The 25,152-nt window shown below is 43.8% G+C and overlaps 1 protein-coding gene across 3 annotated transcripts in view; it reads right to left on the bottom strand.

The window, feature by feature from the left end:
- The window catches only part of lef1 (lymphoid enhancer binding factor 1), a 184,822-nt gene extending 163,999 nt beyond the window's left edge, over nucleotides 1-20,823 (bottom strand). The window contains exons 1-3 of one of the 3 annotated variants that reach the window (XM_033022112.1): nucleotides 20,138-20,823; nucleotides 19,898-19,967; nucleotides 19,636-19,763 (exon numbers count right to left, since the gene is read on the bottom strand). In XM_033022112.1, coding sequence (XP_032878003.1) covers nucleotides 19,636-19,763; nucleotides 19,898-19,967; nucleotides 20,138-20,356 — 417 coding nt within the window. In that variant the 5' untranslated portion in view covers nucleotides 20,357-20,823. The remainder of the gene's footprint in view (nucleotides 1-19,635; nucleotides 19,764-19,897; nucleotides 19,968-20,137) is intronic. The other 2 variants (XM_033022110.1, XM_033022111.1) reach the window with 2 other exon arrangements.
- Nucleotides 20,824-25,152: the final 4,329 nt, after the last annotated feature.

Genomic DNA, 25,152 nt, shown 5'->3' with positions numbered 1-25,152 from the left:
TTTAAAGAGACCACCTGAAGCATGAACACAATTGATTTTTTCTACCCACAATGGCCACACAAATAGATCCTGATGGTTCATTGGGCACAATGAAAGTACGAGTTGTATTTTATCAAGACAAGGACCACCTCGGTGACTGACTGCACTTGAAACTTTTAAGTCCTTGATGACCTCATAAGGCCTTGGCAATCGAGGGCAAATTAACCGGATGGGGTGATTTTGAGGCATCAGACCAAGCAAGCGAGTTTAAAATCAGGTCTAGCCTATTTTTCCTTTCAATCGTTCTTTTAGTTTGGAGATGTAGCAGGGAAATGTGTCTTTCTGCCCACCGAACCATGCTGGCCATCACACTCATTCACACGAATACTATGTTACCCACTTTCACATCCGCTCCCTACACACTAGGGGCAATTTACAGAGGCCAATTAACCTACAAACACACATGGCTTTGGGATGTGGGAAGAAACCGGAGCACCCGGCAGAAACCCACACAGTCACAGGGAGAACGTACAAACTCCACACCAACAGCCTCCGAGTTCATGATCGAGCCTCGGTTCTCCGGCACTGTTAGGCAGCTGCTCTACCAACTGTGCCGCATTGCCAACCTTGTTTACTATGACGGACTAGGACTATGTTTCCAATCTATCCTACCGTTCCCATGAATATCTCCCTGTTTCCCTGCTGCTGATCGTTCTGCCCCACTTACAAATCCGAACAACACTTACCAAAAGTGACGGCAAGTGCGACAACAAAGTGAAGGATGCAACTCTCACCAGCCCTGTCACCCCTTCCTGTGTGGGGTGTGAAACAGTTTCCCGGCACTTCTATCTAAAAAACCTTCCCACTGACTTGAGGGCCTGACACAACCAAAACACTAAAGCAAGCCTGTGCGATTAACCACAGTTTTTAATATTTTTTTTCCACTTGTTTTTGGCTTCAACTATTTCGCAAGATCGTGAGGTTGGTGGCTGATACAGTAATTGGTGGAGTAGAACCACTCTCTGTACACAGACTACCGCTACTATCCTCCCCTTGTTTATACCTCATTTGTTTTGAGAAATGATGATCCTACAGGTTGCAGGAACTAAGCAGCAAGATCAATCATATTTACACCGGAAGACAAAGAGTTCTAGAATTTTCTTTCTTGGTTCAATTTTTATTCACCTTTCATTTCCCGCTTGGTCCCTGTTCTCGTCAAAGCTGTCTCTCGGCTTGGGAGGGTTCAGGATGGGTGGGCAGATCTGATTGAACTGACTAAAGCAACTGGTTTTGTGATTACTGTATATATGGGACTTTGCAATAGGTCTTTTTCTGCTAAGCTTAGGGTGGCACAACGGTAAAGTTGTTGCCTAAAGATCAGGGTTCGATCCTGGCTACAGGTGTCTGTACGGAGTTTATACGTTCCCCCCATGACCACATGGGGTTTCTTCGGGGCTCCAGTTTTCTCCCACACTCCACAGGTTTGTAGCTTAATTGCCTTTGGTAAAATTGTAAATTGTTCCTAGTGTATGGGATAGTGTTAGAGTATGGGGTGTTCGCTAGTCGGCATAGACTTAGTGGGCCGAAGGGCTTGTTTCCACATGGTGCCTCTAAAGTCTAAAGTAAATTCTAAAGTCTCAACTCACAACTTTAGGGAGTTAACAGAAAGAGGCATCATCAGATTGGCCACCTTTAACATGGGCCACCTGATTCGTAGCGCTGTTAGACATCCTGGAGATGTGTACAATGGGGCTGCTGCTCAGAAATGGGCCACTTTGACACTTTGCCCAAAGTTGACTGTTTTACCCACTCTAGGCATTGTAGAAATTGTTGCCATTCATTAAGGGGCGGCAAAGTGGCGCAGTGGTAGAGTTGCTGCCTTACAGTGCCAGAGACCCGAGTTTGATCCTGACTACTGGTGCTGTTTGTATGGATTTTGCACGTTCTCCCTGTGACCAGGTGGGTTTTCTGCACAAGCTCCAGTTTCCTCCCACATTCCAAAGGCCTGCAGGTTTGTAGGTTAAATTGCTTCTGTAAATTGTCCCCAGTGTGTAGGATGGAACTAGTGTATTGTCGGTCGGAGCGGACTCGGTGGGCGGAAGGATCTGTTTCCACGGTGTATCTATGAAACTATGTTCACGTTAAGCCTCTGATACAGAGAAACAGCTCATGATGTACTCCACTTCTCAAATTCAGTTCCATTGAGGATCAGCAGAAATTAACTTGGCAAATGGAGTACAATGTGCAGCTTGTTTAGTGTACGCATGTTTGGTACACATGGTGACATTCATACAATGCTGAGACCATTTACAATGACCACCATTCCACACCCCAGACAGATTCTGTAAATCTACTATTTTTTGGCCTATTACCTTTACAATGGGCATAGTCTGACTAGCCCCTTTAATGGGGATCTTTAATAGGTCCACCTAAACTTCCTCAGACAGCCACTTAAGAAGTTGAAAGGAATTCAGTTTGCGTGAGGATGGCTATATGGATAAGAAAGGAAGCTTTAAAATTCTGGTACTATATTAAAAAGGAAAGAATCAGCAAGCTAAATGATCTTTCTTTGTTTTATGCTTTCCATTCCTAAAAAGTGAGACACGGCCAAATTTCTTACAATTTGAAGCAAACAAAATCATGCTTTTCAGCCCCAGAGGTGTAGCGTGTTCCAGAGCCTGCTCTTCATAGAAACAAAAGGCTTCACCTCCTCCTGTCAATGTATCCTTTCCCATTCCTTTCCGTTTCAGATATAAGTCTAACTTAATATTTCTGTTTGCATCAGCTGCATTATGATACAAAATTCTGCAATCTCTAAGTAAGTAAAGAATTCTTCATTGGAGATATTTGTAGAAGATGATGACCTAATTCATGGTTTTACGATGCGCTATGTAACCTCAAAACAAATTGCCGCTGATAATACTACCTCAATCCAACCAACACTGGGACTCGCTTTCACTACAGAGATATTTTTGTGGTTTTACTCTCGATTGTTTTTGAAAAAGGCACTGAATAGAAAATGTCACAGAAAGAAGAACTCAAAAGGACACAAAGTGCCGGAGTGACTCATTCTGAAGAATGGTCTGGTCACCTATCCATGTTGTCTTGACCAGAAACCTCACCCATTCCTTTTCTCCAGAGATGCTGCCTGTCCCGCTGAGTTACTCCAGCATTTTACAGCAGTGCATTTTGTGGCTTTGTCCAGAGATGCTGCCTGACTTGCTGAGTTACTCCAGCACTTCATGTATTTTTGTGTAAACCAGTATCTGCAGTTCCTTGTTTCTACGCGAAGAACTCAATTCTGTCCAAACTTCCAATTCTCTTGTTTGCAGCACAACACGATAAAAGTAATTAAGGACACCAAACCATCTGGGAGTGAGAAATGTATTGTGAGCAAGGGGTGCGATTTTGAGATCTCCACCCAACGAAAGTTCACTGTTTCACAAGAAGACATTTTTTACAGTGTGGTTGATATCTAAAACTCACTGCCAGATGAGGCGGTGGAGTCAGGTGGAATCACTATGTGACATTTAGACACTAAGAGACAATAATACAGGCACATAGTAGTCAAGGCAACCAAGTGGGATTGGTGTAGTTGGGCAAAAAGGTTGGCATGGACATGGTGGGCCTAGTTCTATGACACTAGGTCTTTCCTTGCTTGGTGGTGGGTGGGTGGCCCTATGTCTGATGGAAAAGTCCTTTAGGTTAACTGAATAATGTTATTTTAATTAAGGTTTTCTCTGTGGAAATGTCACTTGGACTCACCAGAAAACTCAAAAGATACCTGCATTGTTACCTGCATATAAATAACGCAATTAAAATTGCTTTGAAAATGACAAATGCACATAAAGTCATACATCATGGAAACAGACCCTTCGGCCCAACTGGTCCATGCCTATCAAGATGATAAGCTAGTCCCATTTGCCCGCGTTTGACCCATCTCCCTCTAAGCCTTTCCTATTCATGTATTGGTACTTGATTCACGATACCGGATACCACGCGGCAATGAGTAAATGTAACCATTTTGAGACAAATAAAACTTAACTTGTATTCCAGCATATAAAACCATAAAACCTTAACTGAGGATCAAAATTATGCCATTCAGCCCATCGAGTCTATTCCACCATTCAATCATGACTGACATTTTTTCCCTCTCAACCCCATTCGCCTGCCTTCTCCCTGTAACCTTTGATGCCCTTACTAATCAAGAACCTATCAATCTCCGCTTCAAAAATACCCAATGACTTGGCCCCACAGCTGTCTGTGGCAATGAATTCCACAGATTCACCACCCTCTAGGTAAAGACATTCTTCTTCATCTCCATTCTACAGGCACGTCCTTTTATTCTGAGGCAGTGCCCTCTGGCTCTAGACTCTCCCATTATTGGAAACATCCTTTCCACCTCCACTCGGTCTAGGCCTTTCATTATTCCCTTTCCAATGAGCTACTGGCTTTCGGAAAAGAAACAGGAAACATGCCAATTCCAGCTACCACATTCTGCCGACACGGAATGGAACACGTTACCTATTCATCCAGGTTTTCCTTGAAGAAGGGTTGTATGTGGTCCTGAGCACCAACATTGCTTGTTGCTTATGGTTTGTGGGTCATCACCAGAAGGTGTGTGACAATGAAGAGCATTTGACTTCCAGACTAAAAACCTGTGCGGACCAACTGGCGGGAGTTTTTACGGACATTTTCAACCTCTCACTTCTGAGGTCTGAGGTCCCCACCTGCATTAAAAGGGCATCAATTATACCGGTGCCCAAGAAAAGTAAGGTGACGTGCCTCAATGACTATCGACCAGTGGCACTAACGCCGGTGGTGATGAAGTGCTTTGAGAGGTTGATCATGGAGCAAATCAACTCCTACCTCGACAAAAACCTGGACTCAACTGCAGTTTGCGTACCGCCACAACAGATCAACGGTGGATGCGATCTCGCTGGTCCTCCACTCCGCACTGGACCACTTGGACAACAAAAACTCATATGTCAGGCTGTTATTCATTGATTACAGCTCGGCATTTAACACAATCATCCCCTCCAAACTGGTTACCAAACTCGCAGAACTGGGTCTCTGCGCATCCCTCTGCAACTGGATCCTCGTCCACAGACCACAGTCTGTTCGTATTGGTGGAAATGTGTCAGCCTCGATAACAATCAGCACGGGAGCACCTCAAGGCTGCGTGCTCAGCCCCCTGCTGTACTCACTCTATACCCATGACTGCGTAGCGAACCACAGTACGAACTCCATCATCAAGTTCGCTGACGACACCACTATTGTGGGGCGTATCACTGATGGGGATGAGTCAGAGTACAGAAGAGAGATCAAGCAACTGTCCATATGGTGCCAGCGCAATAACCTGGCCCTCAACACCAGCAAAACCAAGGAACTGATTTGGAAGGAGTAGGAGGGGGACCCACAGCCCCATTTATATCAACGGATCGATGGTTGAAAGGGTCAAGAACTTCAAATTCCTGGGCGTGCACATCTCTGAAGATCTTTCCTGGTCCGAGAACACTAACGCAATTATCAAAAAAGCTCATCAGCGCCTCTACTTCCCGAGAAGATTACGGAGAGTCGGATTGTCAAGGAAGACTCTCTCTAACTTCTACAGGTGCACAGTCGAGAGCATGCTGACCGGTTGCATCGTGGCTTGGTTCGGCAATTTGAGCGTCCTGGAGAGGAAAAGACTACAAAAAGTAGTAAACACTGCCCAGTCCATCATCGGCTCTGACCTTCCTTCCATCGAGGGGATTTATCGCAGTCGCTGCCTCAAAAAGGCTGGCAGTATCATCAAAGACCCACACCATCCTGGCCACACACTCATCTCCCTGCTACCTTCAGGTAGAAGGTACAGGAGCCTGAAGACTGCAACAACCAGGTTCAGGAATAGCTACTTCCCCTCAGCCATCAGGCTATTAAACCTGGCTCGGACAAAACTCTGATTATTAACAACCACTTTCTGTTATTTGCACTTTACCAGTTTATTTATTCATGTGTGTATATATTTATATCATGGTATATGGACACATTTATCTGTTTTGTAGTAAATGCCTACTATGTTCAGTGTGCTTAAACAAAGCAAGAATTTCATTGTCCTATACAGGGACACATGACAATAAACTCACTTGAACTTGAACTTGAGATCAAAGAAGAATCACACAGACCACAAAAGATAGCTTGGATGGTGTAAAGGGCATTGGGATCAGACTCTACCAACCTTGGTCCAAGTTTCAAATGGGCAAAGAGGGAACAGATATGGAGTTTCTTTCTGTGCCACATAGGCATTGAAAAGGAGGGAATCCAGCCAGAAACGCACCAGGTTTGCTTGAAGCACAAACAGATTGAGATTCAATGGAAATGGTCTATACATTTACTTCACTGGCTCAGAACCTGTTGTGTTAAAAAAGACCAGCTTGATAACATCCATGACAAATTGTTTTGAAAATGACATTGAAAATGGTATTGTTTACCACAGCCAAATTCCAGCTTAGTTTTAGTCACCTGTCCTAAAACGGCATGCACGTCACGGTTCTTATCCTACCATGAAACAATTTGGAATATGTAACTACTACAAAGGTATTCTTCAAATACAAGTTGCAGTTGCTAAAGTTAAAGACCAACTTGTTCCCACTGTAAAGATTGATTATAGGGATACTCCAAACTCTAAGATCATGCTGAATTAATAATTTGCACAGCTAAAAACAGTTAAGTGCATATCATGGACCTGACAATTTTTTCCTTGATGTAATCAGAATAAATACTATTAAATAATGCAACATGTGAATCTGGTCAATATGCAGCCAACCTTAGAATCTGAAATCTGGTGATGGAAGCAGCTTCAACTGTAATTTTCAATGGAGAGTTGTTTCAATTATTGAAGGGGAACATTTACAGGGATTTGTGGGAAGCTAGATAGCTTTTCTAATCATTCTCATATTGGCTAGAACCGTTTAGTTTAATTTAGAGATACAGCGTGGAAATAGGCCCTTCAGCCCACTGACCATCAATCACCTGTTCACACTAGTTCTACATTATCCCACTTTCTCATCCACTCCCTAGGTAGGGGTGGTGGGGCGGGGGGGCAATTTCACAGAGGCAAATTAACCTACAAACCCGCATGCCTTTGGGATGTGGGAGGAAACCGGAGCACCCAGAGAAAACCTACACGGTCATAGGTAAGAACACAGGTAGTTACCTGGAGACTCATGAGAGGAATTCCAGTCTATTCTTATGTCCGCTGTAAAACAGATCGCTTGATAAATCATCTGCCAGAATAGTCATTGCAACAAGTTTGGACACAATTATCAATTCCTCAATAAAGTGTCAACTAATTCCCATTGGCTTGGAGCTATCTTGATCACATCATGGAATCCACATATTTCTCAACAACATATAACCACTGGCCACTTCATCAAATTAGTCACCAATCTGCCTCACCTCTTATGTTAACGCTAAAAGCTGAAATACAACTTCAGTTATTCAACCAATTTCTACTGAGACCCAGATTTGAGGAATCACGGATCAGGGGACATAGGTTTAAGGTGAGGGAAAATTTTATAGGAACCTGAGGGCTAACTTGTTTACACAATGGACGGTGGATGAATGGAATGAGCTGCCCGAGGAGGTCGTTATGGCTGTTCTATTGCGATGTTTAAGAAACATTTAGACAGGTACATGGATAGGATAGGTTTAGAGGGATATTGGACCAAGTGCAGTCAGGTGGGACTAGTGTAGATGGGACATGTTGGTCGGCCTGGGCAAGTTGGGCCGAAGGTACTGTTGCCATGCTGTTTGACTCTATGATTAAATCAAAAGATCAGGCAGGCAAAATCTTGTGCCTTAGGACATTGCAACTCCAATTTGTGAGTGGCATCAGTGCAACAGGAGAGCAGCAGGTGACATTGTGAGCAGCACCCAAGGTGGAAGGTCACCGGTTCAAACCCCAGCTGCAAATTGTCCAACACTGATTAAGTGCTATACAGCTGCTCCTCGACCTACGAGGGTTACGTTCCGATAAACACATCGTAAATCAAAAATATCGTAAGTCGAAAACACATTTAATACAATTTGACCACGTGACCGGAAGTGAGCAGCGGCTCGCTGCCATTGCCCAGTGTTTGCACCGTCGTAAAGTTAAAATATCGGAAGTCGAAGCATCGTAAATCGGGGAGCCCCAGTATTGCCAAAGGTGCCATGTTTCATACCAGATGTCATGCAAAGGCCTGTTGGCCTGTGCAGGTGGACTAGAACACATGGTACTATTCATAGAAATACAAGAGAGTTCTCCTGATGGTAGACACAAAGTGTTGGATTAACTGAGTGGGTCGTGGCAGCCTCTCTGGAGAAAAACAGGTGACATTTCGGGTCAGAACCCTTCTTCAGACTGAAAGTAGTGGTGTGGGGGAGGGGGTAGTAAATAAACTTTATGCGAGAAAAGGCCAGAACAAATCAAAGCCGGCAACAGATGACCTCAGCAAGGGCGATTGCCAGCCCTGATGTTATCTGGCCTTTTCTCGCCTCCAGTTTATCCCCCCCCCCCCCACCCCACCTCCTCCCCCACCTCGACTTTCAGTCTGAAGATAGGTTCTGCCCCGAAACGTCACCTATTTGTTTTCTACCAGGATGCTGCCTGACCCGCGGAGTTACTCCAACATTTTGTGTCTATCTTCGGCAAAACCCAGCATCTGCAGTCCTTCCTACACAGTTCTGCAGGTGGGCTGGTTTTCAACAAACATTTTAATCAAATGACAAAAATGCATCCAATGGCTCAATGTGCACAGATGTAATGCGATTGGCAATAGAACCAAAGAAATACGTTTTTTTACAAGGAATAGTTAGAATTGGAACAGACTGCCGAACAGAATGCTGGAAATAGATTCAATTAGAGCTTTATAAAGTAACAGAATAAATAACTGGAAGCAAAAAAATCCAAGCACATGGGGAAAGGCGGAAAGAAATGGGCCCAACAATATCATTTTGTGGGACGGCAGAGTGGCACAACAATAGAGTTGCTGCCTGACAGCGCCAGAGACACGGGTGCAATCCTGACAACGGGTGCTGCCAGTACGTAGTCTGTACATTCTCCCTGTGACCGTGTGGGTTTTCACCAGGTGCTTCGATTTCCACCCATACTCGAAAAGATGTACAGGTTCGTAGGTTAATTAGCTTTGATAAGTTGTAAAAATGGTCTCTAGTGTGTGTAGGTTAGTTGGTGTACAGGGTGATCACTGGTTGGCATGGACTCAGTTGACTGCAGGGCCTGTTTCCATGCTGTATCTCTAAAGTCTAAAGCAGGGGTTCGACAACCTTGTTCTGCACAGGGGCCAGGATGCATGTCTGTGAGTGGATGGCGAGCCACATCTACCACGTGTTCACATAGACCCCGCCCCCATCCCGCCCCAGATGACAGGTATCAAATCACGTGTTCACATAGATCCCGCCCCTTCGAGGACGCCACCTGGAGAACTGGCCCCTAGTTATGGGCGCTCATGAACATGGCGTACCTACGGGCCATTGCCTTGTCTCTGTCCTGAAGATGGTGGCTGAAAAACTCACTCACTCGACCCCGGCCTATTGGCAACCCCGATCCCGACAGTGAAGCCCAGGCACAGAAGCGGTGCAGCCAGAGCTCGGCGCTTGGCCCCACTCGGGCGCTCGGCGGGTCCGCAATTACGGCCGCCAGCGCAGGCCTCCTTGCGTCCTTGCGTCACCGTGCCTGGAGCCTCGGGAGGCACCAGAGATGAAGGACATGAAGGAAGAAGTCTGCGGGCCTGATGATTATGGAAAAAAATATACGCCTGCGGGCCGGATGATTTCGGGATACGGGATTGCAGTTGTGGACACCAAAGATTGGGGTTGCACTATTGTGCATGTATAAGGAAATTTATACGGATAGAAATTCTAGCTATGGGGAAAATTGGATTGCTTGGGATTGTTTTGTATGAAGTAGATGAGGCAAAAGGGAGATGCAATTGATCAGTAAAAAATGTTGAGAGGCCTGAAGTACGAAAATAGATAGGATCTACTTTCTTTAGTAGAGGCATTGAAAAATAGGGTAGACACAAAATGCTGGAGTAACTCAGCAGGTCAGGCAGCATCTCTGGAGAGAAGGAAAGGGTGACGTTTCGGGTCGAGACCCTTCTTCAGAATAGGCTGCCTTGATCAAATGTTAATTGGATTACTGGAGAAATGAGGAAACTTTTTTTTCATCCAGAGGCCAGTACGGTTCTGGAACTCACTGCCTGGAAAGGTATGGGTAAGCAGAAATTCTCATCACCTTTAAAAAATACTTGGGAGCATGCTCAAAGAGCCAAAACCAACCTGATGGGAGGAGGCTGGGCACCTAGTCAGGGAAATGATGGGCCAAATGGCCTTTATCTGTGCAGTGAGTTTTCAATGATTCCTTGGTTGTTAAGCACTTCTTAAAAGCACAAACAAATTACATTTGGCACTAACCCATCCACATGAGAAAATATTAGGGCAGATGACCAAGAGTCCAATCAAAGAGGTAAGCTACAAGGACTGCCTTGAGGCAGAGAAGTGAGGGATTGCAGAACGCAGGGCCATGCCAACTGAAGTCACAGCCACCAATGGTAAAGATATATTATTCATGGCAAGATAAAGAAGACAAAATTGGAGGAGCACACATCTCTCAGAAGGTTGCAGAGCTGAGAAGAGTAACAAAATTGGAAGGAATGTCAGATTTGAGTAAAACGTCAAATGTTAAAATTGAGGCATCTCTTAGAACCTCAGCAAGTGCAGGAGTGACGGTGAAATGGTCAAACAAAAGCAGGATTTCTGAATGGACTCATGTACAAGAAAGGTAGAGTAGGACAGATTGCTCAAGAAGTCAAGAGATAACACAGGCATGTATATAAGGGTTTCAGTAGCCGAATCGTTAAAGAGGGCTCAATTGCACACACATAATTTTTTTTAAATTAACAGGCATCGTGTAGTGAGTTTCAAAACATAAACATCTTGGAAGCTGACAAAACCCTTGTTCCTACAGTTTACTACATACAACACTTAAAATATATTCCAACGCATGCAATGTCCCACACTATTTTCACATTAAAGGAAATGGAGCTAACAGCATAAATTGGTATTAAATCTTTGTTGCTCCGAATGCCCTAAAACTACTATGAAATTGTAAATGGAGCTCCTTGCCTTTTCTACTCGGGTATATTACATGCACAGCAATCTGAATTATATGTTGTTGCTCATCAATAAGATTTAAATGATTTTAGACAATAGATTTTTTAACGTGATATTTACTGGTCAGTTGTGAAGATCGAGGAACACACAGTTGCCAGTAGGGACCAGGAATGTCGTACAGGAAAATAAGCGAGTTAATGCTTTTCATTATAATTCTACAGGATCCCTCTTCATTAGCGGTTACTCTGCAACATTTTCTTCTTTGAAGCTTGGGTCCGTCATTAGAGCAAGCCTTTGAAGTTCTGTCTGTCGTTAATTCTAACAGTGGGAAGCAAGGTTGCACCGATGGGGGTGTCAGGTCAGGGCCAATTCAAGCAGCACCTCCACACAGAGCAAGTCAACAATCAAAGTTGACCATCTTACGTCAAGTTCTTTCTCGTACCACTGTTGGGTATTTTCTTTTGTTTTGTCACAGTACTCTACTTTGCAAGCAAAGAGAAAGATACATATCCATATTATTTGGGTGGCCAGGATATGTTGTTCAGCTCATTTTGGACAATGATGCATTGGCACAAAGCAAGAAATTAAAAATAAATCACAAAATAAACGCACCGGTTTCACAGCCGAGAGGTAATACAATAACATTTTTAAATTGCAGAAAATAGCATTGGTGAAATGGGATGTAACCAATGTTAGGCAGTGTGATTTACAACCACTCACTAAAAGGCATTGAATACCCTTTGTAACAATGGTGTTTGATTCAAAGGGATTAAATATAGCTCAGAAATCATCCGATGTGATATGTGAATTATGAATATTTAAAATGCCTGAATTAAAATGATTTTATCCCTCTTTCATCAGAGCAAGCTTTTTGTATAATAAATTGATTAATAAATCTAAAGTAACGCAACACTAAACTTATGGGATATGTGTATATGGTTAATCCACAGGGTGAGTTTTGAATTATTTTATAAATATATTTTTGTAAAATAAAATACATTCCACATCAATTTGATTAAACGTTACTTAATCCAGAATTATCAACAACTGTATTTTTCACCATTCGAGGAACTGCATTTACAATGATGAAATGCCACAATCGTAAACATTGCACTCTTATTTGGTGTTATCATTACAGTGGAGAATTAATTATGTTTAAAACATTCTCAATTCCTAATAAAAATGCAGTCGAATAATTTGTGGCATTTTTTCACCAAATTTAAAGACGCGAATATTTTGGGAATAGATTTTTTTTAGTCCGTTCATGGAACTACATTTACGGAAGTTGCTGTTCTCTGTTTTAAGTTACTTTGAAAGACAAAGCAAGATAGATTGTGTTTATTGGTATTTTTTGAGTGTCACTTTCAGGACCTCTGAAAGCACAGGCAATGAAGAACATTGGAAGTGTAGCCACACTCGTAATATAGGAAACCCAGTAAGTAGTTTGTATAGTGTAAATTCCCACAAAGGGTAATGCGGTGACAACCAAATAATTTGTTTTTAAATGTTTATTTAGCGGGTTAAATATTGACCAGGAGTCCCCGAGTTCCTTTGAAATATCACAGTGTCTGTGGATGTTTTGGTGGGGGTGGGGGGGGATTTTTATATCCATCTGACAGGACAGTTGGGCTTCACTATAACATATTTTCCTTAAAGGCACCATGCCAACAGTGCAGTGGTCATTCTACATACACTGACGTGTCACCCAGGCTTTTCATCAGGACTCTGCGTCTATTTTAATTAACTCGCAGGTAGTTTTATGTCGCTTCTCTGTCACATAAAGTAAACTACATAGAAATGTTTTGTGCACAGTGAGATGACAAAGGAAGAATAACGACTGATTTCTTCCCCCCACTCCCCCCCCCCCCCCCCCCCCCCCCCCCCTCCAAATCACTCCCATCACAGTGGTGAAAATCTGAAGGACACTGATACGGGAAAAGGAGAAGGAGAAGCATAATGGGGAGTGCTTCTTAGTACTAAAGTACTACATTTCCCCTTGGTTACGTACATGCACATGTATAAATTAGCAGCAAGTGTAAGGCACTCAACCCCTTGAACCTTCTCAGCCACTCAATGAAATCACAGCTAATCTGATTGTAACTTCAAGTCTCTATTTCTAACTCGGGTTGATGACCTTTCCTCTCTATGTTGCCTAAAATTTTCTAATTGAATTTGTGAAAATGTTCATATCTTTCCAGCAATATTATTATTTAGCAGGATCCTACTCAAGGACCTTCCATTATAAGACGTTTGAGTACTGACTGTCATTGTAGACCTGGCACTTCATTAACTGTCAGCACTGATAATATATAGTCTATTTTTGCAAACACAAGGAACTGCAGATGCTGGATTCTTGGGGGAAACACAAAGTGCTGGAGGAACTCAGCTGGTTAGGCAGCATCTGTGGAGGGAATGGACAGCTACCATCTACCTCATGGGAGACACTCAGACGATCATTAAATTGGATTTTACTGGACTTTATCTTGCACTATACGGTATTCCCTTTAACCTGTATCTGTAAAATGTGGTCGACACAAATGTAATAATGTATAGTCTTTCCGCTGACTGGATAGATCATATTGTAAGATCATAAAAGATAGGAGTAGAATTAGGCCACTCGGCCCGTCAAGTCTACTCCGCCATTCAATCGTGGCTTATCTACAGTATCTCTCCCTCCTAACCCCATTCTCCTGCCTTCTCCCCATAACCTCTGACACCCATACGAATCAAGAATCTATCTGTCTCTGCCTTAAATATATCCACTGACTTTGTCTCCACAGCTTTCTGTGGCAAAGCACATAACATAATAGCACACAATAGCGCACAACAAAGTATTTCACTGTACCTCGGTACACATGACAATAAAGTAAACTAAACTAAAATGCGACGTTTTGGGTTGGGACCCTTTTTCAGCCTGATTGCAATGGGGAGAGGGGGAGAGGGGGAGGGGAAGAGAAATGGGGATGGGACAAATGTTGATTAGTTGCGATGCCACTTGACTGCAAGAGGCACACCCTTCCCAAAGCTTGAGGTTGCCAAGTGCGTCTTTCGATGAAGGCAGGTTACTGGATATTGAACTGTGGAAGGGATTCTGGACATTCAACACCTTCCTTATCCAAAGCTCTTGTACCCAGTTCTCACTCCCTGTACATGAGACATAACTGACCAGCTGAGACTCTTGACAGTAACTGGGAAAGATAGAGCCTGCATCTGTTATTCTATTCTTGTGATCTATACAATAAGTCAAGACGGACAGTGCAAAGATCTTTCCTGACAATTTTCTTTTAAATGACAGATTACATAAACAACATTTTGTGGCAAAAGATGATACAGTGGTGGAGTAACTCAACAGGTCAGACAGCATTGCAGGAGAACGTGGATAGGCGACGTTTCGGGTCGGGACCTTTCTTCAAACCCTTTTTAGTCATTTTGTTTTCAACTTTTAACAATGGAGATAAGATTCTTACATGTATAGCAAAGCCATGTTTTGTTGCATATTTGTTGCCAACAATCACCGTTTATATGAATCTCACCTGGCTGCAAGGCTGCAACGTTTACACACTTGCACAGATAATGAGCCAAAAATCTGAACCCAAACTTCATCTGACTATCACTTTAGACACCTGCATTCTCCAATTGAATGATCAGACCTCCCAGCCACACGACTCACAGCAATATGACCTACTAACGTCAATGCCAGTTACTCAAGAAATCAAACAGTTTTGAATATAACTTCAATCAATCATTTTAATAATTAAATCAGCATCATGCAGCTATGATTGATATTAAAAGGAGCTCTAACTGGCAAAGAATTTACTCAATCTACATCTTAAAAAGGCAAGCCACTGACAATTAACAACAACCAACATTTTTAGATGCCACTTTTAACATCAAGATGTTGCTGGGCCCTTTACAGCAGCTCCATCTGACAAGAATTATAGAGGGAGACAACAGGGTAGGTGAGTTAGCACTTATACAGAGAGTTGGGTCTAAAAGGTAAAGAGGGTTGATGAGGTACTGAACCCCAGGTAGGGGAGGCAGAGCAGAAAGAAAGAAGCACAAGAGGCCAGCAGCTGAAGTAGACAGATATCTCCGTAGTAGGTTGGGATGAAGTTAGAGGTCAGGGTGGATGGGAAAAGGGCAAGGAGGGATTTGAAGCCAACGGACCAGAACTTCAGTTGTCTGGACCAGATTGTAACGTAGATCAGGAAGCTGGGTAACGATGGGGGAAGCGGGACCTGGTGTAAGTTAGGAGGCATCTCCAACATGTGCGCATGGTAATCATAAGCCTCTGGTGAAGGTAACCATCTGCAGATTTTTGCTCCAGTAAAGATTGTAAAGCAGAGTTGATCAAACACATGGGACCACTGAGCACTCTCTTGTTCCCCAGATTCACTGAACAAACTAAACAAAACGGTGACATGTTTTCACCTTGGAGCATAACTGCTACCGCAGACCACACTGGGTAGATATAGGGCATAAAAGACATGAGCCATGTTTATTTTACAAAGCATCTGCTGCACACTATTTAGCGCCTACACAGATTTATTTTTAAACAAAATATATCAATTTCAATTTCCTTTTTAACAATACTGTTCACAAGAAGAGAGCAATGTTCACACGTATTATAAAGCTTTGTAACTCAAATTGATTAACCAAAACTGCCTACGTCCACTCCAGTTATAAGGAGCAAGCAGTAGTGCTTTCTCCAATAGAAATAACATTTCCCACTAAGCAAAATAATCAAAGAATGATTTTCTCTGAACAGGACAAGAATGAATTCTAATCCAACAACATTACGTTGCGACTGCAAAAGGTGGTAAAATCTGTCATCCTCAAATTAAAAAATATAACTAAATCCAGTTTTGCGATCCCCTTCAGAAAATATCTCAGATTTCCAACTCATTTATATTGCAGTGGCAAATCTGCATTGCCACTACCCTGTGTAGTGATCGTGTAAACCTGGCTATTATAGGTCAAGCAAGCACCTCGCTGCGTATTTTGCAGTGTATTTCGAGTTTTCTCCATTTATGCTTCAGCTTAACAACATTCACAGTAGTTTGCATTAAATGGGGTCTGCTGTAAACAAAAACTAAATGTGCAAAGTAAATCTTACTGGTCTGCTCTCCCCCTCTTCCCTGTACCTCTAACATCAATGCATTACATCCTGTGCATCAAGACTGAAATTTGAAACTATCCAAGATATGCCGAGCTTCAAAGGAGCAGTAGCATGTAAACACCAAGACAGAGTGAATTCTATCGTGTTAACAGAGTGCTATAGCCAGTTCTGTCAGAACTGAACTCCAGTACAATTCGCATTACCAGTGTAGATTATCCACAATCGCTTCACCATGGGTCATCTCCTCCACATGTTTTCACAACCACGGAGCACACACCAACACGAACTTTTGATTGGAAAAAATTGCCTGGATTAGCAGGCAGTTTGGAATCCCTGTTTGTCTACCATCGATTGAACGAGAAATTAGTCAAAAAAGTAAACACGGTAAGGAGGGGGTGTCCTAGTTGCAGTAGAAGATAACATTTAACTCGGTGATCAGAACTTGGTCAGTTTTGATTTGACACTAGATTTAAAAGGCCTGTGAGGGAAAAAAAGGGAAAACAACAAAACAGTGCAAAGGGTTCCAGCACCTCACCCCTCCCCCATACCCGTGGTGGCTACAGAATGCTGCAGTGCTACAGTTGCCTAAAGCTACACTTTTAACAACATTGGGCAGCGGGTTAATATCACTACCTGACGAACTATGCAAACATTGTGTAGTTGCACCATGAGGTGGTGCAGACACAACAGTAGTAGGCCAAATGCATGAATTATACTGCTGTAAAGGAGCCATGTGACATCAGACATCTCCACACTCATTTCAATGTAATTCAATGTAATTTAAACTCAAATACAATATATCAATAGCTGTTGACCTAGAGTGTAGCGCAGCATGAAAACAGGCCATTCAATCCACCACTTACACGCCTGGATTTACACTGCAAACCTACAGCCCGTTGCCCACTTTGCCCAATCTGCATATCTTTCCGTAGAAACAAGGAACCGCAGACCCTGGCTTGTACAAAAGGACACAAAGTGCTGGAGTAAATGCTGGTGCATCTCTTGAGATGCTGCCTGACCTGCTGTATACAGGACATACAGTCCTGTATGTTATGTCCTGTATATTTTTCCATTCTGTTCTCCCTTGTACTAATTTGCGTCCTAATAATTCCTCACTACTACTTCCTTCAACTAATCTATTTGGAAACAAATTCCAGATTTGAACTAATCTGAAGTGAAAATTCCCCTGAACATTTTTTATGAAGAGGTTACATATATTTTCACCATTTTAATATACCCCTAAAATTAAAAAAACCCCCATCTTATTTACATCTATTCTGTCAAAGCCCCCTATAGTTTAAAAGACCCTAGCTAAGTCATATTTTAGTATTTTCTCTTTCAGAAAATAAAGACTTATTCAAAAACGAATTTCCTAACATAGAGAGAAGAAATAGTGATTATATGTAACTATCTCAAATATGCAGTTGCCCAAACAATTTTAAATGTATTTATTGTGGCAATTTGACCAATATGGGAGATGCTAACTAACAATCACTCTGTTACAAACTGTGTGTTCACAAGCTAATGATAAGCTATTTATCAACGCGGGGATATAAATCACTCTGGGCAGAGTCAGAGTATCCTGCCCTAACTGAACAATCTCTGAGGGAACTTCCGAGCTTGCAAGTGGGCAGATCAATGGTGTGAAGTCATGTCCGGGGACATCTGAACAGACTGAAAGAAGTGGTGAACACCCCGCTATAGGATCTTTGGTGAACACTGCCCTGTCCATCACGGGTTCTGACCTCCCCACCATCGAAGGGACCTACAGGAGTCGCTGCCTCATAAAGGCAGCCAGCAACATCAGAGACCCACACCACCCGGGCCACACTCATTTCACTCCTGCCATCGGGCAGAAGATATAGGAGCCTGAAAAGTGAAACGTCCAGGTTCAGGAGCAGTTTCTTCCCTACAGACATCAGGCTATTAATCACTGCAACCTTCAAATAAGTTCTGAACTACATAGACTTGGGGGCATTGGTTTGTCGTTTTGCACTATTATTGTCATTTGATTTTATGTGTAAGTATGTGTGTATGTGTATATAAGTATATAGAAGAATGTTGTTGTTCTGTTTGAGACATATGACATTAAGGGCTGAGGCAGGGTCTCAACCCGAAACGTCACCCATTCCTCTCCAGAGATGCTGCCTGTTCCGCTGAGTTACTCCAGCATTTTGTGTCTATCTCCAGATTTTGCAGTTCCTCCCTACACATTTGACAATAAAACACTCTTGACAACCAGAGCTTTAACACTTCAAACTCGTACTGTACACACACCAAGGATAGAAGGCAGTAAAAGCTACAGACCCAGGCGTGAACATCAAGCACTCTGCTTCATTAGGGTCTAAAACAAAGCCAGCACTTCTTCGAGGCTTGGCATGTGGCATTTTAAACGCCTTTTGCTCTCCATGCAACATTGCAACAACAGAGTGGCTCACGAAGAGACCTTGTGGCATTTCAGCAAGTCCTCAATCGAGGTGATCAGCTTCAGCAAGGCAGGCACCGCATGAATGCAGTATAAATGTATGTGCAGCATTAGTACTGAATTCGAAACATTCCAGACTGAGCTTGCTGTTACTGGAGGCATCCCTTGATTCCACCGTGAGATTTTAAATTCTCAGCCTTTGACACAATCCCTGTTCCGCTTTTTGAAGTAAGGGATCTTATTCGAACACCGAAAAAAATAGCCAGCAATCTGATAAGCGACTCCGCTGACAAACTCCAGACCTGTCCTCCTTAAATCAAGCCTGTCCCCCGCCTCCTCCGTATCCCATCCTCCCAACCCCCTCGGGGGGAAGAGTGGAGGAGACACGAACTGCAAACAACTGTCCCCTTTCTGTACAGACTTCGCAATATGTGTTTGTTCTTGGTGTTTTTGTTGCTGTTAGAGTGAGCCATCTCACGGCCTGTTTAAATTTAGCGGCGGAAAACCGCTCGTGTTAATTTGAAGTTGATGTGTGTGTGTGTCTGTATGAAGAGGAGGATAGAGCAGGTATAGCGACAATCTCCTACCCACTAAATACACCTTGTGAAAACCATCCGAGAAAAAAAGAGGTCAATTAACGTGCAGAATTGATATTAAAGGACTGGGTAAATAACAGGTCGGCTGTACAATACTTTGAAGCCACGCTAACACGCACATTGGTTTTACGTAGAACTTGCGGGTGATACAATTTAACTCAGATAAGGCAGCAGCACCAAAGAGCTATAGAGACCAGACCCGGGCAGGTGAGCTCTGCAGACTGCAGACCACACCTGCAGCGGGTCAGACAGATGCCAGTCCAGGCTGAGATACAGCGAGGGAACAGGAGGTTTCTTCAGTTGAACAACAGACAAACAAGTGACCATCACCGCGGACTAACTACAGGCTTGTGACTCACCGTCCTGACGCCGGGTGGGGAGAGCGAGCCGTTGTTCAGGTACGGCTCGTTGCTGAGGTTGGGAATCATAATATAACTGGGCTGATAAGCGCAGAATCCCGGGACCATCGACCCATCCAGCCGCTTCCCTGCCCAAAGCAAAAAAGTTGATGGACATATTATAAAACACACCAGCAAGAGTGAAAGATGAGATTGCCCCGCGAATTAATTGCACCCTTAACGGTCAAAAGGCACACATGTAAAAATAACACAAAGTGCTCACCCTCCTCGGTGCCCGGGCGGCGGATTTTATTCCGATAGGAATCCTCGATAACTTGCAACCGCCTTCCCACCTAGAGGGTCGGTAACACGATTTGTTTTAGGGTTGTTCGGGGAAGGAGAGAGAAAGAGAGAGTAGAGGTTATTGAGCTGTTGTTTAAATTGGGCAGGGGGACAGAGAAGGCGACAGGACGGTAGGGGAGTTAAGATTGTGCCGGCGTTGGTTCACTCGCTCTAGTTTTACCTCGGGCCCCCGTGAGTTGCAGCCGTCGCCGCTATGTCCGCTGCCGGGGCTAATCTCCGACTCGTTGACCAGCGACGACTTCAGGTCGGCCAGATCTCGCTCCTCGCTGCCACTGATCTCCGCCAGGATTTTCTCCTCTTGGTCGCCCTCGTCTTTAAACGAAATCATCTCATCGTTCGCACCCAACTCCGGGTCGCCACCGCCGTTTAACTGTGGCATCCCTCCCTTGTATTTCGGGGGATCTTTACAACCGGTAAATGCAACAATATCAACTGATGGGCAGGGTGAGGGGAGGGGAGGGGAGAGAGAAAAAGCGGACTTTCCAAACAAAAAAGCCAGTCTTTTATCTCGGTAAAACCCCTGCAATAAAAATGTATAAAACAATCGCACAAGTTCCAGCAAGAACACACAATAGTAACTCACTCTCCTCTCTCTTTCGTTAAATGCAAACTCTATCTTTGCCTGCCCCCTTCTCTCACTCTCTCTCTCACTCTCTCTCTCCCTCCCTCCCTCTCTCTCGCTCCGTCTTGGGAGTGAAGCTGGTTAAAGCAAGCCCAGAAGACTAGTTGGTTGGTTGTATTAGAGGAGACGGCGGAGATTCTTGCAGCAGAGAAGGGGAAAAAAAACCGAGGCGAGGAGGAGGGAGAGGGGAGATCAAAGCTGCGCCGCTGGGCTGAGTGACATGCCTGATTGACGGGAGAGATTTACAATTGTCCTCCCGCTTCTCTAATGAGATTCAGCGCTGCCTCTGCAGGCAAAGACCTAAGAGATTTTGCAAATGTACCGGCACACACAGACATCCCCCCCCCCCCCCCCCCCTCCCTCCCAATCAATCCACAAAACAAACAGCCCTATTTTGAACCCCACTTCCAGCCTCTTTTTAGGGGGGCTCGATTAAACTCACGATGCTGAACGAAATTTCTTTGAACCCATCGCAATGTAACTTAGGGGAGCATTTTATTTTTCATGTGCGCGGGGAAGGTAAACAAATTTCCTCTTGATTCGAGAAAGTACAAGGATTTTTGTTGATATTTAATCAGGGAAAGGCGAAATTGACTCCGGTTTTCTTAATCTGCTACACATACACAAACCCATAGGGTGGCATTAAACGTCCGACCAGCCAGGTCAACTTGAAACATTAGATCAAAGGCTTTTTCCTTGCTTCAGGTACACCGTACAGCAACGAATTTTTTGGGCAGCATTGTGATTTTGTTTATACGGCGCACGGCCTTCTTTCTGTTAAAGCTCAGGAAAAAAACATGTAATGTCTGAAGAAGGATTTCGGCCCGAAACGTTGCCTATTTCCTTCGCTCCATAGATGCTGCCTCACCCGCTGAGTTTCTTCAGCAATTTTGTCTCCCTTCGATTTTCCAGCATCTGCAGTTCCTTCTTAAACATAAAATCGAAGGAAATTCAAAGAGACCAAAAATCAAACTTTTCGTATTTGAAGAAGGGACTCGACCTGAAACGTCACCTATTCCTTTTCTCCAGAGACGTTGCCTGACCCGCTTAGTTACTCCAGCAATTTGTGTCTATTCTCGAGTAACTCAGCGGGTCAGGTAGCATCTATGGAGGGAAATGGGCCGCTGATATTTCGGGCCGGGACCCTGATCCAAGATTCCAACATCTGCAGTCTCTTGTCATTCTGAATTCCAATGAGTCACGACCACAATAGGATTGACACTTTTTCTGTTTATTATTTAAGCTATGATTTTTTTTTGGGGGTGGGGGGGGGGGGGGGACCGAAGCAAAACCCTCAATCCCGTGTAAATAAATACACGTTTGAAACTGTAAAGTACTGCTTCGGGACAATGGACATCAGCGACGAATGGGGAAGGAAACCTTTTTTTAGGACGTCCTGAATATTTCATGTTTAATAATACAGAGGAAATGTAATCTTTCTTAAAAAGCGCCTTTGTGCACTGCAACCAATGTCCAACTTGCCCTAACAATCCGCAATATTTCGATATATGACTTATCTCACGTAACATTAATAGATGGGATGAATGCACAGAGTCTCTTACCCGGGAACCAGCGGGCGGGCAGAGGTTTAAATTGAGAGGGGGAATATTTAATAAGAACCTGAAGGAACAACGTTGACACTCAGAGGGTGATGGTTGCATGGAACGAGGTAGTTGAGGCAGGTATTATAACACCATTTAAATGATATTGGACAGGTACGTGGTTAGGAAAGGGTTAGATGTATTTTTAGCCTCAGCCTGAAGAAGGGATGTGGCCCGAAACGTCACCTATCCATGTTCTCCATGGATGCTTCCTGACCCGCTGAGTTACTCCAGCACTTTATTTCTTCCAAGGTTTAGATGGATATGGGCCAAACGCGGGAAAATGCGACTATCTTGGACGGGGCATCTTGGTCGGCATGGGCGTGTTGGGCCGAGAGGTCTTGTTTCCGTGCTGTATGACTCTAGGACTCTAAATGCGCCGCTGCCCTTTATACAATAAACTCTCCGGGATTTGCATGTGTATTTGGAAGGGGAAAGCCTGTGAAACATAAGGTCTTCCAACAAGCGTGAACAGCCGAGACGGGCCGAGTGGCGTCTATCCGTACAGCAGGATTGGATTATTCCAATCGTGTGATAGTGCAGCCGATTGTGTAGCGGAAACGAGATTGCTTTACACGTCTTAAAATGTTCAATCATTGCTATTCTCTTTCAGTGCGTGTCCGGCGAGATTCTATTTGAAGGAGTTACCAGTTTTTCCCCTGGTGCTGATGAATCCTTTCCAGTGTACTTCGGTGCTATTAAAAGTAGGGACAGAAGGGAGGGGGAGGATGGAGGGGAGGGGGGTCTGATTTATGCCAAGATCGTTAACTCAGGAAGTTTCGATTCCAACGCAGCGCAGCGAGGATCGAACCTGTTGCGGCGACAGAGTGGGATTGAGGGAGAGAGCAGTGGTAAGAGGCATAGTCTCTGATCTGACCGACAGACTTCTTAGTCGACTTTAAAGCAGTAAGGCGTACAGCTCCAGCAAGAGAGACGGAGTGTAAGAAAAAAAACGACGGCGTACGTTAGGCTGACTTAAAAGGGAACATATCAAAGGGGACAAGGCTGTATGCTGGTCTGATTTAAAAGTGGAGAACAATTACATGTTTATATCGCCAGTAAATACTATGCACAACTCGTATACAGTCCAGGTATGAAAACAAAAAACGAGGGTGTAAGTCAGGAACCAAAAAAGTCGAACAATATAAAGCACACAAAAATCAGGAGATTGGGTTGGGAGATTGCAGGAATAGCCTTTGATCTGAGCGACACTGGGCAGAATGAAGTCTTGAACAGCAACCACAGAGCAGCCACTGTGGGCCATCGTGTTTGCAAACATCTTTAAACATCGGTGCGGGAAACTTCTGCTCCGACACCCCTTTCATGTTGCCGAAATCTGGATAAACAATTTGGGTGAAATGGGATGGAAGTGAGGAAGGTGGGGGAGGGAGGGATAAGACATGGGAAAGGCAATTGAGAAATATGTTCCAGTTTGGGGGGGGGGGGAGAGAGTTTTAGAGGGAGAAGCTAGGGTTATTTGTTTTCGATATTTGCCATAATAAAGACATTTTGTTTTAATTCTCTGCTGTGTTATTTTTTGTTGCTTCTCCACCAAGCCAGCGGCCGGCTGCAGATCGCGTGAGAGCTGGGTTAATGACGGGGCTGCTCTTATAAAGCAGGAGGAGGGGCTGCCCGTCCCTTTGATCTCTCGGCGGCCGCTTTCTTCTCTCCACTTTCCTTGCATTTGGAAAGGAGCCGAGCTCCGAAAAAAAAAATGCAGTTATTTCCCACGTGTTCCAGCTGAGGCTGCAACGGTTCACTTCCGGGTAAAGGAAAGAGCGAAAGGAGGAAAATAAAACACACAGAGAGATCAAAGCCTTGGATCTGGGTACAATGTGGAGATTGGACTCAATCCAGCGTTTTAAAACAGCAGAGACGGGGGAAAAAAATGTTGTCTGCAATTCATAAACTTAAACTCATCTGTGATCATATTTGTCCACAGTTCAGATTCAATAAGAAGTTTCACAATTGAAATGTTGAGTGCTTTTCATTGAGAACTTGGTTGTAGCCTGACACGCTAACTTTCCACAGCTTTCTCTCGTTATTATTGGACTTTTATATTAATTTTTCAATAATCTTAGAAACTTTTACATTTATTTTTCAATAATCATAGAGCACAAGAACAGGCCCTTCGGTCCACAATATCTGTGCTGAACATGAGGCCAAGACCATCACTTAACTGCCCGCATTAAAAATCCGTATCCTTCCATCCCCTCCATATCCACATGCCTACCCAAAGGTCTTTCAAATGCCACTAATGTATTTACTTCAACCACCACCCCCCGGCAGTGCATTCCAGTCTCTCACCACCCTCTGTGTTAAAAACCTGCCCTGCACATTTCCTTTAAACATTGCCCCTCTCGCTATAAAGCTATGCCCTCTACTATTTGATTTTTCCATCCTGGGGAAAAGATTCTGACTCTCTACCCTATCTATGCCTCATAATTTTATATCGATCAGGTCTCCCCACAACTCCGGAGAGTGTTAAGTCAGATCTCTTAATAACAGCACTTCACACAAACAGATTTAATTAGACTCACTGTAAACATAAGGATCTGCAGATGCAGGTTTACAAAAAAAAGGCCCAGTGCTGGAGTAACTCAGAGGGTCAGGCAGCATCGCGCTGGAGAACATGGATAGGTGATGTTTCAGGTTAAAACCCTTCTCTAAGGGGAAGATACAGAGTGGAGAATATAGTTCTTTGCCTACCTCTATGACGATTGTTCTAAGTTATCCCAGTGAGTGGCAGAGTGATGCAGCAGTAGAGTTGCTGCCTTACAGCGCTAGAGACCCAGGTTCAATCCTGACTGCGGTTGCTATCTGTATGGAGTTTGCACGTTCTCCCTGTGACTGCATGGGATTCCTCTGGGTGCTCCGGTTTCCTATTACATTCCAAAGATGCACAGGTTTGTAGGTTAATTGGCTTTGGTAAAATTATAAAATTGCCCCTAG

The sequence above is a fragment of the Amblyraja radiata genome, chromosome 1, assembly GCF_010909765.2.
Source record: "Amblyraja radiata isolate CabotCenter1 chromosome 1, sAmbRad1.1.pri, whole genome shotgun sequence".
Taxonomy (NCBI): Eukaryota; Metazoa; Chordata; class Chondrichthyes; order Rajiformes; family Rajidae; genus Amblyraja; species Amblyraja radiata.
The sequence above is the reverse complement of the archived record's forward strand: the minus strand, read 5'-3'. Positions and strand labels throughout refer to the sequence as shown.